This window comes from Sphaerodactylus townsendi, linkage group LG06 (genome assembly GCF_021028975.2).
Source record: "Sphaerodactylus townsendi isolate TG3544 linkage group LG06, MPM_Stown_v2.3, whole genome shotgun sequence".
Classification (NCBI taxonomy): domain Eukaryota; kingdom Metazoa; phylum Chordata; class Lepidosauria; order Squamata; family Sphaerodactylidae; genus Sphaerodactylus; species Sphaerodactylus townsendi.
Window position 1 is genome coordinate 99,770,605 of NC_059430.1, and position 22,433 is coordinate 99,793,037.

The 22,433-nt window shown below is 45.3% G+C and overlaps 1 protein-coding gene across 4 annotated transcripts in view; it reads left to right on the plus strand.

The window, feature by feature from the left end:
• The window catches only part of KCNQ4 (potassium voltage-gated channel subfamily Q member 4), a 109,184-nt gene extending 105,498 nt beyond the window's left edge, over positions 1-3,686 (plus strand). For all 4 annotated transcript variants that reach the window (XM_048501443.1, XM_048501445.1, XM_048501446.1 and 1 more), the window contains one exon: positions 1,118-3,686. In XM_048501443.1, coding sequence (XP_048357400.1) covers positions 1,118-1,336 — 219 coding nt within the window. In that variant the 3' untranslated portion in view covers positions 1,337-3,686. The remainder of the gene's footprint in view (positions 1-1,117) is intronic.
• Positions 3,687-22,433: the final 18,747 nt, after the last annotated feature.

The window sequence follows — 22,433 nt, forward strand, 5'->3', positions numbered from 1 at the left end:
TTTGGGGCCAACTGCGACTTGACGACACTTTCTACCAGCACTTTGTCTGGATTGCTACTACTTTAGTCAGAACTTACTGGAAGTCAGAACTTACTGGCATTCTTAAGATCCAATTGCAGGCTTTTGCTGTGCCATGCACAAGAGGATTATAGCACATACATTATTATCACCAAGGTGAGCAGCATCACCCTTTGAAAAATGTGTTCCATGCACCTTAGCTGAGGTTAGAACAAGGTCGTGTTTCATGGTGGGGTGGTAGCAGCCTGATTGATTTGTTGCACAGGAAACTCCACTCGAGATTCCTCTAGCGTGTGATCATTCTATTTCCCCTGGTGGAAGTGGCTCCAAGACTCTTCCAAGGTTGGTCTCTTTGATGGCACTCCTTTGTGTCCCGAAGGCACCAGCTCACGTTTATTCAACCCCATCTTTATGCCACCTTTCAGCCCAGTCAGGGCCACCTACCTGTTAAAACATTCTCAAAGCATACCATGAAAATACTGAAAACCAAAACTAAAATACATACTGAAGCTTACAAAACAGTAAACTAAACAGAGGATGGGAAGAGATGAATCATTGAGGGAATACCAGACGAAACCAAACAAAAACTATCTTCACCCACTGGTGGAAGAGAGATGACAGAAGAGCAAGATCTGAGTCTAGTAACACCTTAAAGCAGGGGTGTCAAACTTGTGGCCCTCCAGATGTTCATGAACTACAATTCCCATCAGTCCCTCCCAACATGAGTATTGGCTATACTGGCAAGGGCTGATGGGAATTGTAGTTCATGAACATCTGGAGGGCCACAAGTTTGACACCCCTGCCTTAAAGAGTTCCTGTTTACAAGTTTTTGAGCATCTGACGAAGGGAGCTTTGATTCATGAAAGCTTGTGCTGGAAATCCTGTTGGTTTTTGAGGTGCTACCATATTTGAATCTTGCTCCCAAAGGCATCTGGTGGGCCACTGTGAGTAACAGAGTGCTGGACTAGATGGACTCTCGTCTGATCCAGCAGGCTCTTTCTTATGTTCTTGCTCTTCTGCTGCAGTCCAACATAGTTGTTCATCTGAAACAGATGATGTAAGGGAACAGACGACAATCCTGAGCTCTCTTTTTCCGCAGGTACAGTCTATTGAGCATAAACTGGATTTACTACTGGGTGTTTACTCACAGTGCTTGCGGAAGGGCTCCATGAACTCCTTCAGCTTGGCTTCCATGACAATCCCTGCCGGTGAACCTGACATCACATCTGACTACCACAGCCCTGCGGACCACGAGGACATCTCTGTTTCCGCTCAGACCCTGAACATCTCCCGGTCGGCTAGTGCCAACATGGACTAAGGCACAGCACCCAGTCCAGGCTTTTAGTAATCAAACACCCACCAAAGTGGGGAGGGTAAGACAGAGAGGAGATAACCTGTCTGCTTCCCAGACAGTAAGGAAGGGAGGCAGACTTCTGACGACCCCTCATAACAGGTGATGTCTTCTGGCATGCCCAGTCCTCCTCCAGACTTGAATGGAGACACTTCTCCTGACACCTCAACGTTGGTCTCAACTTTACTTGAAGTCTTCCAGCTGTGGGCAAAGCCGCAAGCACTGGATGTCCCAAAGAATGCCGTGGCTTTTAAACCGAACTCTTCAAGGTGGCATCCCCTGGTTGTAGCAAAGAAACCCTTTGGATGGGCTAACCTTAGGTTGACCTTGAAGGCAGTCCTCTCTGCAGTGAAAAAGCCATGCTAGCCTGAAGCAAATTGCAGAGGGGAGTCCATCTGCTCCTCCTTGGCCTTCCACGAGCATCAGTTCCTGTTCTCGGCAAGTGTCTCCAGATAGAGTGGAAGCATCAAGTTTTTTAGGGGTTCAGCAAAGAGCTTCCAGAGCTTATGGGGTGGCTTGGCCCCAGAATATGAGCAACAATTCTCTCTAAGCAAATGGTACAGGTGGTCACACCTGTTTAACCACCTGACCGCTACTGACTTTGGATTTCTACCTTCTAGGAAACCAGGTTGGGGACTCTCTATTAACAGCTATGCAAAAGCTTAGGTAACCCTTTTTTCTCCAGGGGCAATGCAACTTGAACTGAATGTGGTCTCTCGTCTAGCAGAAAATAACTGGCAATGCCTGACCCTGCTCCCTGCACCCTTTAAGGACCTTTGCAATTCCTCAATAATCTCTTCCCAGGTAGAGGGCATGGCTCTTTGGCCCATATATTGTAAGCACAATGGTGCCTCCTACACAGTAGATGTGATTTCCAAGGCAGGGGCAACACTTATATGCAACAAACTTGAATTTACAACCTGAAACAGCCAATCCTTATGGACCAGGGGCCTGGGGGGGGGGGGGCAGGGGGGAGGGGTCCATGGTACTTTCAGCTTGTTGGAGAGACTGAGTTCCATTGGGCTGATTGTAGAAAAATTGCCAACAATCTGAGCAGGGAACCAGGCTTAACTAGGGGGAGGGGGAAGCCAAGCTTAGCTTTGACTCAGCTGAGCTGGGGTGCCTGCCTTATTCCCAGTGGCACTGGAGTCTGGTTCTGTCGTGGGTGCCTTGATTGAGAAATTTTAGAGTGCTTTATTGCCTGGCTTTTAGATCCTTTCTCTCCTCAGACCGATTACATGATTTCCCCTTCCTTTGTCCGCAGATGAGGGCTTGGTGGATCTTGTCCTTTGTTTTTCTGGAGACCCCTCCCCTCCTGCTACCCTTTTTTTTTTTGTGGAAAACTTTTTTCATAGCCCCATTGATCCTGCCCCAGTGCTGCCTCCTGACAGCTGGCTTTCATCCTAAACCGTTCCTCTTCCGCAGTTTCATGTCCTCCGTTGGCGCAGGCTTTGCTGCAGGCTACACCCGTGCGCTTTCCCAGGAAAGGCTTGTGGGGTTCACACATCAGACTGACATCTGAGGTTTTCGGTTTTTTAAGTGAACATCCAGCAGTAATGTGTGAAGGACATAGACTGTGTTGGGAACCCTTACGTCACACTTACCAGCGAGCCAGCCCCTTGCTGAGCAGGTGTCCCATCTGTCTTCCCCCGTGTCCCATCTGTCATGGTTCTTTGAGTTCCCAGTTTGGAGTTCAGCAGTGGTTCTCTGAACTGGATTCTGATTTCTGCCGCTGAGCACCACAAAAGGAATGTGGTGCCTCTACTGGAGGTGTTGCAGCTATGCCCCACAGCGGCTCTGGGTCATAGCTGCAACACCTCCCAGAAGCACAGCTACTGAACGGATCGCAGAACCTGGGGCTGGCAAGGGATGCTTTGGCATGAGTCTCCATCCATACTTTGGTGCCTCAATTGCTGCCTCCTGATGTCCCCCAATTGGGATGCACAGCCCCTTCCCCTTCAGTAGCCTCCAGTGACAGGAGTTCCCCACCTTGCCCACTTTTGATTTCCTTGATGTGCTTTTTTGTTAGACAAACCTACAAGCTCAAAAGACTTTTTCTACTCCTCTTCCCCACAGACCCTATATTTGCCAGATTCAGAGCTGCCTGACTCCCGTTTTCTTTTTATTGCCCTCTGATTGGATATCTGTTCTTTTTTAAACAAGCGAGTCCTTCCCCCCAATTGTATCCTCTCCATCATCCCAGAGGCGGAGCTATCAGGGGGCCGGTGTGTGTGCGTTGCACCGGGCGCACGCCAGGGGGCATGGAACACCCCCCCCCCCATACTTACCTTTGTCAAACAGTGCAGGCTGGAGAAATGGCCTGTTCCCTTCAGGCTGAAAACAGCCTGGTGGGAACTACACTTCCCAGGAGACCTTGCGACCCCCAGGGTCTCCTGGGAAGTGTAGTTCCCGCAAGGTCGTTTTCAGCCTGAAGGAAACAGGCCGCTTCTCCAGCCTGCACTAAGGTAAGTGGGGGGCAGCGGGGACGGAAAACACAGAGTGCTCACCAGGCACACACTGGCCCAACTACATCTCTGCATCATCCACCCCCACTGCTTCTCAGCAGAAAATGGAGAGGGCTTCCCTTTCTTGCTTCTTGCAGATAGCTCTGTCCCATTGAGGGGGGGAGTTTCCTTTCTTTTAATAATTCAGAATCAGGTTCGAGGAAAAGACCCTGCTTCCATTCCACTTTTCTGTAGGGTGCATGCCACTTGCTGCTCTCCCCCCGACACGCATCCCTCCCTGCGCATGATCATGCATGTGTCTTGAGGAAAATGGCTACAGCGGTTCCCGAACTTTCCCTGAGCACATGACTCTCCCCCCCCCCTCAATGCACTAAACACAGCGTCTTTGGAGAGCCCACCCCGTCTTCCATCCAAGACACGTCTCCAAAAGGAGGGGGGAGAGTATGGGAGGGGGAAGGAGGGAGCAGGGAATGGCTTTGACCAACCAAGCAAAATGAAGTGGGCTGGTGGATTTCCAAATAAACCTTGTTCTGAGACAATGAATAGTTACCTCACTTGATTTAACTTATTAACTTATTTGTTTCATTAAAGTTTTCAGTAGACCGCTGCCTGTCTGCCTCATTACTTCTCTTCTTGCTGGAGGAACTGATTGGGGCAAAGGTCCTAACCAGGGATGCTTCTTTGACCAAGGGGAGAGCTTGAAAGGCAACTGCACACCTCAAGGGAATTGGTCAGTGCCATCAGTGGCCCTGAAGGTGACTGGCATCTACTCTTGAGGCCTGGCCTATGAGGATTGGATAGTGGCAGCGCCTGCTGTGGTGAAGTCGTGGCTCAGTGGTAGACCATCTGCTTTGCATACAGAGCATTCAAACCCGGGTTCATTCCTGGCATCTTTGATTACAAGGATCAGATAGAAACACTACTGAAGGAAGCTTTAACTCTCAAGAGCTCATCTCCTGAGATGCTAGTGGACTGGACTCTTGTCCTTCTACTGCAAACCAGCACACCTGCCCATCTGAAAGGATCAGGTAGGAGGTGAGGAGAAAAGGCCTCCACCTGAGATTCTGGGGAGCTGCTGCCAGTCAAAGAAAATCTTTAAGCCTACTGGTCTGATTCATTATAAGGGAACATCATACATGTCTACAAGCAAGCCCAGAAGAGTTGGTGTATCTTGCTTCAGGTGACAAAATATCTTAAATCTGCTGAGCTGCGAACGGATTGGTCTTTGGGTTGGGTGTGGCTCAGCAGATATTGGAGCAGAACCCAGCAGCTGTGGGCACCCCCTGAGGAAGCAGGTTTCCAAAGCTATTAAAGCCAACAGCTGGAAATACTGGGAGTAGAGGAGATAAAGGGCCAAGGGAAGCGAGCAGAGGATGAGATTTACAATTTCTTTACCAATGCAGGATAGTGGCTTATGGTCAAACGATGCATTCCTTTGACTAAGACAATCAGATATCAGCTAAGAGGTCATTCATCCCTCAAGTGTGCTGGTTTCTGATTTGGATCAGGACCACTGTGTGGAGAGAAGAGGGTTTTCAATCTCGTCCTCACACCATTTTATGAACCTGAAATGACCCTGAAGTGTTATTTGCTCCATTAGAGGGCTTGCTTCCTGCATGGAAGAAAAGAGTTGGATTTATATCCCCCCTTTCTGTCCTGTAAGGAGACCCAAAGGGGCTGACAATCTCCTTCCCCCCGCCCCAACAAACACTCTGTGAGGTGGGTGGGGCTGAGAGAGCTCCGAAGAACTGTGACTAGCCCAAGGTCACCCAGCTGGCATGTGTGGGAGGCACAAGCTAATCTAGTTCACCAGATAAGCCTCCTCAGTCTTTGAGACCCCAATGAAATGCAGCTTTTTTTAACAAGCGGCGTCCAAGAAACTTGACTGGCTTTCCCGAAAGCTGCACAATAGCCACACAAAACTGCTTCTTAAAGCCCTTTGGGGCCCTGATTTGGTTTGGTACTTCATCTGGGGGCAGGTGGGGGGTGCTCCTGCCATCCTTTCCTGATCTGACACTCATGGGGTAGCATCATTTGCCCCAATTGGGAACTGCCAAAGTGGGAGATGAATGTAGGTTCCTTTTCTTAGTGTTTCTCTCGTTCTCCAGTAAGCGGTGCTATAGATTCATTCTCGAGTCTCAGGCTAGTTACAGGAGTTCTTCCTCTTTTAGGACCTCACAGGTGCCTGAAGCAGAGCAGTCTGATGGTTAACCCTCCTGTCCTCCTCCACCTCAATATCCAAAGTAAGGTTGTCCTGGGGAGGGGAATTTCTTTTCCAGAAGTTCACCTTTTTAAAGATTTAGCCATTGAGTCTTCTTTTTTCTTTTAAAAGAGGGATTTCTTTTCATTTACTTTTAAAGAGAAATCTATGGACCTTTTTTGTAACTTCAGTTATTTTATGATGATGCTGTGGTAGGAGGATAGCTGTGGTAGGAGGATAGCTGTGGTAGGAGGATAGTACGGTTTGGGAAGACATTGTCTGCCTTTGAGCACCTACAGAGTAAAACTGTGTGTGTGTGTTCAGAACCTCCCTTCCTGCCCCTCCTCCTTTTGAATTTCTCTTTGATCAAAATTAATTTGATTAGAAGCTGACTCCACATTTCCTTAAATGACATAAAGGGAAATACTTTCTAAGGGAAAATTTGGTAAAGAGGATTTAAGAGAAGGGATGGAGAGAGCCCCTTGCAATCTTTCCCAGGGCTGCTTTGGATTTTGCAGCAAACTTGCAGAAGAAACCAACTCCGGGTGGTTTAAACCGGAGTCCTAGATGTTTCATGGCATCCTCTAAATGTGCAGGCTGCAGGGACAGTCTTCCTAGTATCTGCAACTTGCAACATGAATTAGGGAGGGAAGATCCCGACTCACATTGGAGCAGGTGAGCAGGCTTGCTTTAGACTAGTATATCCTAACTTTTCATAGCGCCCGCCCTTTTTAATTAAGACTAATTAAGATAATTAAGATAACTTTATTTTTCTACCCTGGTCTTCCGTTGAGTATCTCAGCATGGTATAAACGCCCTCCCGTTTTATACTCACAACAATCCTTTCAGGTCTTCCGTGGAAAGGATGCAGCTAAATGGTACAGGATCCGCTTGGCATGCAAAAGGTCCCAGGTTCAATTCTTGGCATCTCCAGATCAGGTAGGAGATCACCTAGTAACTCAGCTTGCTATACCCCTCAATTAGAAACCTTAGGTAAAAGAATTCGTTGGTCCCCAACACTGGATCTTAAGATAAAAGAAGTTCTCTCTAGTGAAGTAGGGGAAGAACTGATACAACAAATGAATGGTAATTCTCCTATCCAAGACCCTTTAGAAATGTACGAGAATCTTATAAAGAAGCTAAGATCAATTCTTACAATAACAAATAATAACAAAATGGCTCAGATACCTAGATATTCAAAACCTTGGTTTGATAGTGAGTGTGTAAAAGCAAAAAAAGATCTTATTGCCGCTTTCTCATACACAACTATGTGCAATTATGAAAATAAAGTAAGGGCCCATGCACTATTATTAACACAGAAAAAAAAGCTTACAAAGAGATAATACTAAAGAAGAAAAAGCAAGTACGCATTAAGAAATCTTGGCAAGAACTTATATTTGCAACTACTCAAAGGAATTCTAGCCAAGTTTTGGAAGATGATTGCAGCCTGGTAAACAAGGAACCCCATCAGTTTGGGACACCTGTATTCCCCCTGACAAATGGGTGTTATCTTTTTTTCAGGGGCTTTATGAAGGTGATAAACAGGGAGACCTTCAAACCAAGAATTAGCCTCTCTAAATCAATGGCCACCGGTTACAACACAAGAAATAAAATCTTGCATAAACCGCCTTTAAATTTAGGAAAGCCCCAGGATTAGATGGAATCCGCACTTGAAGTACTGAAAGAGAATGATATAGACTGGTGGAGCTCCTTTCCTGCAGCAACCTTATTTACATATATAGACAAAACAGGTTGCATACCCAAGAGTCGTGGAACACAGCAGTTGGTTGTTGTCCCTATCTATAAAAAAAAGGGAGTAAAAATGAACCGAGGGAATTATATAGACCCATCCAGTCTTCTGAATGTCATAAGCAAATTGTATGCAAGACATCTAACAGAAAAAGTTTGAACAATGGCTAAAGGGGACGAAGACACGTATCGGCTCTAGAACTAGCGAGGTGCAGGTTTTTTTAGGGAAGGTAGATCAATAGATTTGTAACTATCACGTTAACACTACAACATCTAATTGAAAAAATATATACAACTGGCAAGAGTAACATCATTATATATTGCCCTTTATTGATCTTTTAAATCTGCACAGACTCAATTTCTAGAGGGAAAACTATAGCCAGAAACTAGAAGGAGACTAACATAGATAGAAGATTGTACTCTAATCCGTCTTCTATATGAACAATCTGCCTTGAGAGTTTGTTGCAACTTACACACAAGGATACCTTACATTGACCAAATATGGACCTATAGGAGGGAGTCAGACAGGGGTTGTATATTATCTCCAGCTTTATTTAATTTCTATATAAATGGTGTAATAGCACATATGAAAACTGTAGACTCACATCCGGCCTAAATTAAATACACGCATCCCTCCCAATTCTATTATTATACACGCAGATGATGCTGTTCTAGTATCGAGAACTCCAGTTGGGATGCTGGAGGGCATTAGCTGCATTCTCAACTTATTGTAGAAAAGGAAGAACTGATAATGCTAACACAACATAAAACAAAAGTGGGATGACACGTGGAAAGCCTCCCAAAAAGATCTTGGTCAATAAACGGAAACAGACTAGAACAAGTTGGAGCAAATTTAAGTATTTAGGTGTGCGTGGTTCAAGCTTCAGGGAGCCATGTTACTCACTGTAACTATTGATAACTGAGTGTGTAGAAAAGACAATATATGCAGTGTTGAAGTTCTTCCGTACTAAAGGGGGTTTCTATGTACCAGCAGCACTAAAATTATACCAAGCTAAAATATTGACACAACTTCTATACGGTGTCTATTTGGGGATTGCACAATTGAGTATGACACAGCTAGAAAGGCTACAGTCCAAATTTTTAAGAGCAATCCTTCAGCTCCCTCCAGGAGTCCCAAATACATTTATTAGGCTTGAAACAGGAGTAATGAGCCTGAAGGACAAGATAATAATAACAACAGCATATAAATGGATAAAGTTACACACTGATTCAAATGGTCTCTGGCCCTTTCTAGCAAAAAGATCCTTATAAACCTAGGTGGGCTCAAGAGATGGAGAAGTGCCTTAATAAATGTGGCCTTCCATATAACATCCATATGATCAAAAATTGGGATCAATTTAAAGTGAACTTACCCAAAGAATCAAAGATGTATCCGACAGTCTGATCTGGCAAGATATTCAGATTTTCCTCTATGCTATACACAGAAATATATCACTGCCCCTGCTCCTTATTTAACTTATCTGGATAACAAAGATCTAAGGAGAGCTTTTACTCTTGCAAGAAGTGTACATTTACCTTCTGCTGTTTTAGAAGGGAAATATCAAAAGATACCTTATGCTGCAAGGTTATGTTCTTGCTCTCTGAAGTCTGTAGAAACTATAGAGCATATGTTATTAAAGTGTCCCCTTTATGAGGAGGCAAGGAAAAAATGCCTGTCACATCTACTACACAAAATGACATATTGTTCTGATAAAGTTTGTTGTCAAAAACTATTACAAGATAAGAAGGAGAATATTACTAAATGGGTAGCAAAATTCTGTCTATTCATTATGAAAAAGAAAAAATGATCTGAATATGGTATCCCCCTTAGATATTTTTATTTTGTTTAGTATTCTTATGCTGTTTGGTGTGTTTACTAAGTATAATGATATATAGAGGGATAGTGCTGGAATACGGGAGAGAGATCTGTATTCTTGTTTTGTTTGTTTGTAGACATTTTGGAGTCTTTGTAATACATCTGGTCATTGACTGTAAATAAAGTCTTCTTCTTCTTCTTCTTCTAGTAACTCAGTTGAGTTTACAGCAGGAAAACGGGCCAAGAGGAAAGGGTTAAACATTCCCCTCTTCCTCTGCAGTCTCCCAGTCTGCACTCTCACAACTATTTTTTGATGTATAAAACAAAATGTAGAAGATGGGAAACTCAAGCTCGGCTTGGTTTTCTATGGAAGATATGATTGTACCCAGAGGCAGGCAAAAGGCCTCCACTCCTTCAAAGGTTGGTTGGGAAAAGACAAGATTAGAACTGTTAATCTTGCAGTGAAGCAGCGGGAAGATTCCTGTGAGGATATGTACCTTCTAGCTCACAGGAATGTGTTTATAAGATGCATTTCTGGCCCCATAGTATGATGCCCTGACAAAGAGTATTAACCCTAACCCTAACTTATTATTTTTATTTAATTTATTCAATCTTAAATTGTTCCCAAAATTGGAACAAAAACCCGAAACCTAAAACTGACCATAGCCCTATTCTCGGACTGCGCCCAAGAACTCAACATAACACTAAGGCAAGCCTGAGCCCCTGCCCTTGCCTTAACCCTAACACTAATTTATTATTTTTATTTAATTTATTCGGTCATAAATTGTTCCCAAAATTGTAACAAAAACCCAAAACTTAAAACTGACCATAGCCCTATTCTCGGATTGCATCCTAGAACTCAATGTAACACTAAGGCAAGCCTGAGCCCCTGCCCTTGCCTTAACCCTAACCCTAATTTATTATTTTTATTTAATTTATTCAGTCATAAATTGTTCCCAAAATTGTAACAAAAACCCGAAACCTAAAACTGACCATAGCCCTATTCTCGGACTGCGCCCTAGAACTCAACGTAACACTAAGGCAAGCCTGAGCCCCTGCCCTTGCCTTAACCCTAACCCTAACTTATTATTTTTATTTAATTTATTTCTGACTGAATAAATTTGTGACTGAATAAATTAAATAAAAATAATAAATTAGGGTTAAGGCATGGGCAGAGGCTCAGGCTTGCCTTAGTGTTTCGGGGTTTTGCCTTAACCCTAACCCTAATTTATTATTTTTATTCAATTTATTCAGTCAAAAATTGTTCCCAAAATTGTAACAAAAACCTGAAACCTAAAACTGACCATAGCCCTATTCTTGGACTGCGCCCTAGAACTCAAAGTAACACTAAGGCAAGCCTGAGCCCCTGCCCTTGCCTTAATCCTAACCTTAACTTATTATTTTTATTTAATTAAAATTTTGTTACAATTTTGGGAACAATTTGTGACTGAATAAATTAAATAAAATTCCAAAATTCCTCACTGCCCCCTTTGATACTTCCACTTCCCCCAAAGGTAGCGCCCACTTTTGGAATCCTTAGTTTACAGCAAGATGCCAGTCAAGGAGACTGACACAGAAGTAAAAAGAAGATAACAATAATTAGCTATAACAGGATGAAAATGGATCCTCATCCTCTGAACTGACATGATGCTGTGCAAGACCTGAGATTTCTAGGAGAAAAGAGTGTCACAGAATGCTCCATTGCCTCCCAAAACATCCCTGTCCTCAAGCATCCTCCATGGATTCATAGGCGTTTCCCAAGCCAGTGTTGACAACCCTACAGGAGAAGCTATGGTCCCTTTCGCACATGCAAAATAATGCGTTTTCAAACCACTTTCGCAACTGTTTGCAAGTGGATTTTGCCATTCCGCACAGCAAAGAGCACTGAAAGCAGTTTGAAAGTGCATTATTCTGCATGTGCGGAATGAGCCTATGTGTTGCAGAAGGGCTTGGAAGGCAAAATGGCAAGGAAATCGGGCATAGTAAAAAACTTTGCAGAGAGCTGAGGGAGGGAGGGAGAGGAGAGTAGTATTCACGAGGGCAGATAGCCATAAGGACGTGGGGGTGGCTGCAGGCCGGAGGGGAAAGGGGGCTATGTTTTGCTAGCAGGAAGGGATAAGGACAGGATGTGGGGCACCCGTTCCAGGCTAATAAATAATCAGTTTTTTTGGTTACAGGGCTGCAGTACACTTCAATAAAGGGGCAAGCATTGGGACATGTCCCTACATCTCTTATTTTTCTATAACTCCATACGTCAGATCCTTGCAATGCTTCCAAGTGACCTAGGGCCTCCTTTTGCAAAAGAAAAATCTTGGCACTCGGAGAGCAAAGTTCACTGGCTTGTGGCCAGTCCAAGATAGGGATCAGAAAATACCCAGAGCGAGAGTCCAGCATCGCACATACTTGCTCCGGCTGTGTTTGGCCTGAGCACGCCTGACTGCCTCGAGCAAGTCCTGCTCTGGACTGGTGAAGGATCCTCACCTGGGCTCTTTGGCAGCACAAGGAAGACACCTGCAAAGGGTTCACACAGAAGGTGTCTGCTCTGCCTAGACTGGATGAAGACGTTCTGCTACAGAGGCCTTTCCATATATGGAGGCTCGGAAGCCTCTAAGCCTAAAGCAGAAGTTCATACTCAGAAGAAGAAGAGGAGGAGAAGGAGTTTAGATGCACTCTGCCTGTCTGTCCTGTAAGGAATCTCAAAATGGCTAACAAACTCCTTCCCTTTCTCTCCCCACAACAGACACCTTGGTAGGTAGATAGGACTGAGAGTTCATGTGTAGGAGCGGAGAAACAAATTCAGTTCACTAAATAAAAGTCTGCTGCTCATGTGGAGGAGTGGGGAATCAAACCCAGTTCACTAGATTTGAGTCCACCATACTTAACAACTATACCATACTGGCTCTAGCCGGTAGGTAAGGGACCATGATGTAACACCCCCAGTTCTTGCACCAAGGATGCCTGCCACCCACCTCATTGTTCCCCTTATTTTTGTGAATGATGACTGGATCGGTCTCCATCTTCTGCAGCCTGCTTAATTTCCATCCATTTTAAATCCAGGAGAGGGTGTATTCATGTTATTTAAAAGAGACTTACAATATCATTGTCTGACAATAGTTATATCAGCCATTTCAAATGTACTTTCCAAAGAATTTAGATCCTGCTCTTCTCCCTAATTGGGGATGCAAAGTGGCTTTTTGTGTGGTTTCCCCCTCCACTTAATCCTCACAATTACCCCCTTGCAGGGGCGTACCAGTCACTGGGACATGTGGTGTCACATGTCCCAGGCGCAGGCCGGTCAGTCATGTGGGGGGCACAAAATCACCCCCACACCCCCTCCTTCCTCCCTGCGCCCACTGAGCAGCTGGGCTGGGAACAGCCAAGCCAGGAGCCTGTTGTGGGCTGCCCCTCAGCCGGGCCCCGCCAGGCTGCTCCTTCAGAAAGCACCCTGGTGGGGCAGGGCTGAGGAGTGGCCCATGGCAGATCTGGCTCTACCAGGCTGCCCGGGACAGCTGCTAAGGTAAGTGGGGTGTGGGAGGGGGCACAGTGGGGGAGCACCCGGAGCAGGTGTTGCCCCAGGTGCCATTTCCCCCCAGTTACACCTCTGCCACCTTGTGAAGGTGGGCTAGGCTGAGAGATGGTGATGGGCCCAGGATCAGCTGGTGGCCTTCAACAGTTGAGTGAGAGATTCAAGCCTGCTCATCCCAGGTCCTAGTCTGACTCTCTAAACACCAGGCCACACCATCCCATTCGTGACCATATTTTGACCTTAAAGATTATGCAGCTGCTCTGATATTGAATTCTTGAGACCCCTGGGGAGGGAGCTAAGCATTAATGAATGACAACTGTAAGAATGCACAGTAAAAGACAAAACAAAAGAAGGGACCAAGCAAGGACAGTGATTGAACAGTGACAGGGAGCAGGCAAGGACTATCAAAGCTCTCTGAAGTCTGTTCATTCCTTGCCCCCTTTCAGGAATAATTCCTCCATAACTAGACCCTCCCAAACTGGGACCCACATTTGGGTTGTAGAAGATTTTAATGCCATTCTTCTTCTTTTAACAGCAGACCTGGAGTTGCAGCACACTCATGTAAGTGCTGTCAAATTGCAACCGACTTATGATGACTCCAGCAAGGGGCTTCAAGGCAACTGAGAAGCAAAAATGGTTTGCCGTTGCCTTTTTCTGCAGTGCTTTCCTTGGCTGTCTCCCATCCAAGAACTGATGCTACTTAGCTTCTGAAATCTGAGAAAATCAGGCCGTACTGTGCTGCCATCCCTCTGGAATGAGAGCAGCGGTAGGCAAATTCTGCCCCAAAGGCCACATCTGGGCCATGGGATCTTTTCATCTGGCCCTTAATATCTTTTGTTGGATGTATCAAGAAGAAGAAGAAGAGTTTGGATTTATATCCCCCCTTTCTCTCCTTCAGGAGACTCAAAGGGGCTTACAATCTCCTTGCCCTTCCCCCCTCACAACAAACACCCTGTGAGGTAGGTGGGGCTGAGAGAGCTCCGAGAAGCTGTGACTAGCCCAAGGTCACCCAGCTGGCGTGTGTGGGAGTGTACAGGCTAATCTGAATTCCCCAGATAAGCCTCCACAGCTCAGGTGGCAGAGCTGGGAATCAAACCCGGTTCCTCCAGATTAGATACATGAGCTCTTAACCTCCTACGCCACTGCTGCTCAACCTGTTAGGCTTTGGACTGGTTACCTGTGAGCGGACTGACATTCCCCAAAAATTGGTTGAAAAGCTCAGGAGCCCTTTAGAGTAGCAGAGCAGAGCTACATCTGGCTCTCTGCCCATGATGGAAAACTCTGTGTTGGATGGCGTTATGTCCTGCCATCCTCTAACACAGAGGCCTCACATACAGAGAACCAGATGTGGTCCTCTGGCCCCCAAAATGCTCACCTTTGCACTAGACATATGCAGATACACTTCACAGCCGCTTTCAGAGGTCCTTCGAAGTGACTCTGGCATTTATGTTCCCGAATGTATCATGAATGGGGTGTGTGTGTGTGTGTGTGTGTGTGTGTGTGTGTGTGTGTTGCAGAGCTCTCAAACAGATGTTCTGAGTGCTGGTAAACAACAGCCCTTTTCTCTTCCTGGATACCCAGCAAAAATTCAACTTTCCATAGAATATTCAGACAAACCCCACCATTGTCCACCCATGATGTACATTTTGTCGGGTTGTTCCTAAGGGCAGAGGGTGCGTGGGTGGATGATGGGCATGGAAGGTTTCAGCAAGCAAAGGAAAGAACAGTCCTGGAAAGAACTTCACGATAGCACAGAGATGTGGGGGATTACCTACCTGTTTTATTTCTTTTGCTCCCTCTGTTTACGTCCAGTAATTTTAAAAAAATGTAGAAATGGGCAGTGGGAATGCAGGAGGTTAGTCACAGGTGATTTGCTTTGTCCAGAAGTCAATCTTGCATTCCTTTAATCTTTTGGTTGGGGTTCCGACCAAGCGGGCTGCATTTTGTAAAGTTACTGTTCTGTATAAATTCTATTTATTTATTTATTTATTATTGGGGTGATAACACCACCTCAAGGGCCTCCCATGAACATAAATCACATACAAAAACCCTAAATACATTGTGCTTAAAACGCAGCGCATCAGTAAAACAGTCCCAATAACCCTCTACAACCCTCCCAAAAGTAAAGAAAACGGGTCCCATAGATGGTAGGGAGACCCAAAAAATAAAAGAAGAAGAGAAGGAGGAGGAAGCAGGGGGCACCTGTCAGCAACTGACACCCAAAAGCTCCTCATGAACAACTCAGTTTTACAGGCTCCCGCGTGAACTCACCAAGATCCGCAGGGCCCGGACAGTTGGAGGGAAGTGTTCCACCAGGTGGCCAGGCTGAAGGCCCTGGCCCGCGTGGAGGCTGTGGCCAAGATCATTGAGGCCAGGGACTACCAGCAAATTTATTTATTTATTTATTTATTATTGGGGGGTTTTATACCGCCCTACCCCCGAGAGACTCACAGGCTGATGAACAACATAAATCTACATGTACAAGTAACCCTTAAATACATTAAAAGTTTAAAAGCATAGCGTCCAGAGTAAAACAATGTCACTTAATAACCCTCATTAAAAGGCCTCCCAAAAGCTTGGTCCCCATAGATGGTAGGAGACCCAAAAAAAATAAAGAAGAAGAGAAGGAGGAGGAAGCAGGGGGCACCTGTCAGCAACTGGACACTCCAAAGCCCGGCGGAACAACTCCGTCTTACAGGCCCTGCGGAACTCACCAAGATCCCATGAGACAGGACCTGGAGGAAAGAGTGTTCCACCAGGCAGGGGCCAGGGCTGTAAAGGCCCTGGCCTGCGTGGAGGCCAGCCGCATCATTGAGGGGCCAGGGACTACCAGCAAATTGGCCTCTGCTGAACGCGTATGTGGTAGGACTGGACCTGCTCGTACTCATGTTTGGTAGAACTTGTGAATGCAAACTGCTCTCGTAGGTTTTCGCCACGCAGCTGGAGAGCCCTGGAAATATGGAGTGCAGTTTGCATGTCTCGAGTGCTCAACAACCCACAACACACATTCTGAACCATGGCCTGCCAGAACCTTTTGGTTGGTGCACAGAATTCTGCACCCAAATAACAACAAGGTGGCAGCTCTCCTGGAAACAGTTGTGTGGAAGGCAGTGAGAGGGACCTGGCTTATGTCTGTCGTGGCCTCCAAGACTTGTATAGTTATCAACCAGGTCTGAGCTGAGCTCTTCAGGTAAGCCGGCATAATTGGAACTCGGCTTTCAGTCAGCCCGTCTGCCCCAGTACAATCCTCATCTCTTCTCCCTTTTGTTTTCTGGCACTGTTACCCTGAGCAGCCCTCTTCAACCAGTTGGAGGATTAGCTGGAAACCGAGAGCGAGGATCGATAACCCCTGTATACCAGGATCATGCCAGGTGAGAACTCTTAAATGAACAGACGATTGTCTAACTGAAACAGGTTTTATTAAGGAATAAAAGTAATAAAAACAAGAAATCTATTTCAAGCAATGAACATTCACACAAAGCATACAAGAGATGGCTGAGAGAAAAAAAGGAGCAGGTTGAATATGGTTTCAGTGGACACAGTGTGTAACAGACTTCCCTCTGTGATACACCTCTGAAGATGCCAGCCACAGACGCAGGCGAAACATTAGGAACAAGATCTACCAGACCACAGCCACACAGCCCGGAAAACCCACCACAACCAGCAAAATGAACAGAATTTCCAGAAGCAAAGAAGGAAAGGCTACAGGCAAGTGATGGATCCAAGACACACTCACACACACACACAATGAATGGCCAAAATACAAATATTTATACCCCAAAATGGGGTCCTGGGGTGTTATGAGGTAAACTAGCAGGAAAGTCAGAGAATAAAGAATTGATTGCTTTTCTGAGGCTCAGATTAAAGATGGGTCGATAGGTCCCAAGAAAATGCCTGGGATCTTTCCTTGAATACTAATTGATTGGAGAGATCGGGGCAGATAGGCTGAGTAATGGTCTCCTTGGAGTGCTGATTAAATTACCTCAGGGTGACACAATTAACTAGCCCCATTGTCCAACCAGGGGAAAAGTTCAGCTGCCAAACTCCTTCCTGCCCAAGCTTGACAAATGAAGTAGATCCCCAAGCTCCCTGAGGGACATCCAGTTTGGGGAGAACAGTGCCCTGCTTTGCTGCTAGTCTTTGGCACCTGTGTTTCCATGGCACTCTTTAACAGAAGAAGGGGATCTGACGGCTCACAGCACATCATCTGGGAGACCTGGGTTCAAATGCGCACTCTGCCACGTAGCTTGGTAGGTGATCTTTGGCCAGTCATCCTCTCAGCCAAAACTACCCAACAAGATTGTTTTGAGGGTAAAAATGGAGGAGAGAGGAACTATGCACATTGCCCTGATATCCTTAGAAGAAAAGCATGATAAAATGTATTAACAGGAAAACATGGGGTTTTTTCCTAGTAGTTGTAGCAAAAAAGGTTAATTATCCCTGATCGATGCCATTATTCCAGTCATATTTTCATCCTGCCCTTCTACCAAAAGAAGAGTTGTATTTATATCCCCCCTTTCTCTCCTGTAAGGAGACTCAAAGGGGCTTACAAACTCCTTTCCCTTCCCCCCTCACAACACCCTGAGAGGTAGGTGGGACTGAGAGAGCTCCAAAGAACTGTGACTAGTCCAAGGTCACCAGCTGGCATGTGCTGGAGTGCACAAGCTAATCTAGTTCACCAGATAAGCCTCCACAACTCAAGTGGCAGAGCGGGGAATCCAACCCAGTTCTCAAGATTAGAGTGCACCTGCTCTTAACCACTACACCACGCTGGCTCTCATGCTTGTATGTTTCTCCCTTAATCCAAGTTATCCTCACAACAACTCTGTGAGGTAGATTAGTGTGAAAGACAGCTGCGTAGCAGAGCGAGATAACACACTAACCCAGTGGAGGGATTCAAACAATTTAACAGCCGGTTCCGGTGGTGGGATTTAAATAATTTAACAACTGGTTGTTTACAAGCACCATTTTAACAACCGGTTCTGCCGAAGTGGTGCAAACCTGCTGAATCCCAGCACTGCACTAACCTCTATGCCATATTGCCCATATTCTCTCTCTGTTTTTGGTGTCTCATTTCCTCAGAACTGCCTAGTTTTGCACACCTCAGCAATATTTTGTGGGCCTGCCCAGGAGCTCATTCACAGTGTGATCTGAGAGATATCCTTGTGTGGTTCAGTCCCTGATTTCAAAAGAAAGTCAAAGAAAGGGGGGAAGTTTTCTTTCTTTATTCACTCAATAAGGTCATTCTGTTTGGCTGAGGTGTAGTGCAGGAGCGTCTTCTGGCCAGAGTCTCTTTTGTTCCCATTAAGGTGCGTAGCTTAAAGACCTCTTTGATTGTGTGAAAAAAGAGCAGCAAAGGCCTCTGTTTCCACCAACCTTATGAACCAAGGAAAATCTTAATGTTCTTGTGCCTGGCCCTGGTATATCCTATTTTTAACCCTTTCTTTGTCTTAAGGAGTAATTGTAGGATTCCTTTGAAAAGTTTTCCTAGAACAGTGATGGCGAACCTTTTCAAGACCGAGTGCCCAAATTGCAACCCAAAACCCACTTATTTATCATGAAGTGCCAACCTGGCAATTTAACCTGAATACTGAGGTTTTAGTTTAGAAAAAAATGGTTGGCTTCGAGGCGTGCGTTACTCAGGAGTGAGCTTGGTGGTAGTTGGTGGCTTTGCTTTGAAGCAACTGTGCAACTCTTCCAACGGGTGAATCACAACCCTAGGAGCGTTTACTCAGAACAAGCCCCATTGCCAGCAGCCAAGCTTACTCCCAGGTAAAGGATCGCACTTTAGTTCTTTGCATGAAAATCAGTGGGGTTTAACAGCGCTTAATAGGGTTACCTACACTGCTTCCCCAAAGCTAGGTCTTAGGTTTAATGCTAATAATTGAGCCCAGCAGCCCAGACCAGCCTAGATGTGTGGGGGGGGGGACTCTGCGCGTGCCCACAGAGAGGGCTCTGAGTGCCACCTCTGGCACCCGTGCCATAGGTTCGCCACCACTGTCCTAGAATGAGTTATCATATTTTTTTCATTTTTACTTCCTTTCTGCTGGACATCCAGAAATGACATTTCTCAGGCAAGAGAGGGTGAGGGCTGTACTATGTTCCTGGCACATATGCAAATAAATGCCTGCACATTAACATTAAGGCATCATCATTATTATTTATTGTCTGCCATGTTGCATGTGGCAACTGGCGATGTTATTATTTAACTGTCAATAATGCTTGCAGGACAAACTGTTGCCAGATAAGTGAATATATTGCACAGAATATACAAAAGTATTTTCAGAAGTTCTGTAAGGCATTGCAACAACATGTTGCTTGGTATGAGAATGCGGGAGATACAGAAATGTACCCAATCTCTGTGGAATCCGGCGGGAACGCTACAGTGTGTTTTGTAAGGGGATTGTATTTTGCAGAATTAAATGCTGTGCTGAGTTCAGATTGGAAGCCTGTGGGAAGAGGGGAGCAGATTAGACCTCTAGAGTTCCATTTGGTTGCCCTTGAGGCCCCAACAGATAAGCAGAAGTTTATAGATGTCAGTCCATCCATAAATACTAATTGCATGCTCATAAAGCCTCAAATGCCTCCGGGCCATGTAAAGAAAGGAGAAAGAGGGCTTAACCCTTCAGCCTCTGCTCAGTTTTGCTGTTTGGAACTGGGCTCCCTGCTTTAATGTTAGCATTTTAAAAGGGAATAAGGTGTGTTTCTAAATAGCACATTCCCCCACCCCCTTAAAATGTTAACAGCAGAATGGGGGAGTCTGTTTCAAACAGCAAAACACAGAAGAGGCTGAAATGTTAAACTCCCTGTACTTCGTAGTGTCGAAGGCTTTCATGGCTGGATTCAACTGGTTGTTGTGGGCTTCCTGGGTTGTGTGGCCGTGGTCTGGTAGTCCCTAACGTTTTGCCTGCATCTGTGTCTGGCATCTTCAGAAGTGTATCACAGAGTGTTACACACTGTGTCCAGTTAGGAAGCAGAAACGTTAGAAACAAGATATACCAGACCACGGCCACACAGCCCGGAAAGCCTACAACAACCAGTCCCTGTACTTTCCCTATACCACCCTAAGACCAACTGAGGCTGTGCATTTTATGGATGGCCCATTTGAAGGTTTCCTCTTGTGATCTAGAGTTTCTTATATAGATTACAGCAGGAAGGTTCTGGGGAGTTAAATATACACCCGGATAAGTGTTGGATGGAGTCTGCAATGTGAGGAATGCTGTGAGAGGAAGTGTGAATCATTGGTGGCCATGTGCTGAGTATAACTTAAGTGCTCTTATCGCTGACGGCATCTCTGTCTGGAATGGTCAAGGGAAAAGAGTCACAGCTGAGAAATACATGGAAAGGGCAGTGGCTTCCTCCAGCCATGAGCTCAGTGCCAAATGTTCTCCATATGAATAATTAACTATCACACACACACACACACACACATACACACATAGACATACACACTGCCCCACAATGTTTTTCACTCGAAGAAGAGGAGGAGGAGGAGGAGGAGGAGGAGGAGGAGGAGGAATTTGGATTTATATCCCCCCTTTCTGTCTTGTAAGGAGATGCAAAGGGTCTTACAATCTCCTTCCCCCTCCCCATAACAAATAGCCTGTGAGGTGGGTGGGGCTGAGAGAGGTCTGAACAACTGTGACTAGCCCAAGGTCACCCAGCTGGCATGTGTTGGAGTGCACAAGCTAATCTGGTTCCCCAGATAAACCTCCACAGCTCAAGTGGCAGAGCGGGGAATCAAACGTGGTTCTCCAGATTAGAGTGCACCTGCTTTTAACCACTACGCCACTGTTGTAGGAGCCAAAAGTTCTTCCAGTAGAATAACAGTTCTAGTACAAAGAAATCAGAGATGAAATGAATTTCAAATTCCTTTAAAAATAAATTTTGTGGATGTCACCAAATATTCTCAATGTTGTAGCTCTTTAATCTTTAGCATTTGGCATTGACCTGGATATCCTAGGCTAGCCTGTTCTCGTCAGATCTCAGATGTTAGGCATGGTTGACTCTGACAAGCATTTTGATGTCAAGGTTATGACATGGAGGCAGGCAATGCAAAGGTCTTGAAAAACCCACCAAAGGTTGCCATAAGTCAGATATGACTTGATTTGGGGGGGGGGGGGGGTTGGCATCTGAAAATTTTGCAACTGCACCATGCAACAATATTTGACTGGTGACATATACCTGTAGTTAGTATTTGACAGCATCTGGCAAACGGCTTGCAGTATCAACTGTATCACATCACCTCCATTTGAGGATTTTGAAATCTGAAACACAGCAGATGTTGGGATTTTGATTAATATCTCAGGGCTACAGAGATATTATCTACTTTACACATTCATTCTTCTGGATGGCATGATAGCTGGCAGTGGTGTGCCAAAACAGCTGAATTCAGGAGTTTTCCCAGGAGACTCCGATAAGAAATGTCAAGTCAATCAGGTAGAGCCTGTAAATAAAATGCATGTATGTTAAGTGGATGCACAATTTTAAGGAGGAAATACAATTTCAAAAATGGGGATATTTCTGGGTGAAAGATATAAAATGTATACTTTTTTAAACATTAAGAGAAAACTAGTATAAGATCTTTTATCGCTGGTACATTAATCCAAAGGATGTTAAAAAGATTAATAAGAACTTCAAAGGGAAATGCTGAAAATGTAAAGAAGCAGCTGACTCTTTCTACCACATGTGGCGATGGTGTAGATAAGTGAAAAAATCCTGGGAAGATGTACATGTTGAAATACAAAAGATCTTAAAAGTCAGATTTGTTAAGGATGCTGAGACAATAATATTAGGCCTGTCGCCTGAGAACCTCTTAAGAACCCTGGAAGAACTGTTGAGATACTTGATGACAGCAGTTAGAGCAATGATTGCAATGAACCGGAAGAAGAACTGGGAAAATAAATCAAGAAAATACAGAACAGTGGCAAGATATATGTATATTGTATAGTTTTAAATGTTGTGCAGCAGCAGCACCCTGAGCCCTTTGGGGAAGGGTGGTTTAGAAATCGAAATATAAATAAACGAATAAAATACAGTTAACAGACTATATGACTAACAGTGCAATCCACAGTGGTGGGAGGGAGGCAGTTTCCTGGCGGCTGGGGACAGCATAGCTGCACCAAGTCCAAAGAGAATTGGCAAGGCACGGGAAAGATGGAAAAATCCAGAAAGTCTGCAAACCCCCAAAATTCACTGTTGGTTTCCAATGGCCTACGCCTGCTGTTTTGATGGCGTAAGTCTCCAGCAAGTATAGGGGTCGTTCCCTGGCTGAAAGTCAGCTCTGACCCCAGGAATGCCTCCTGATG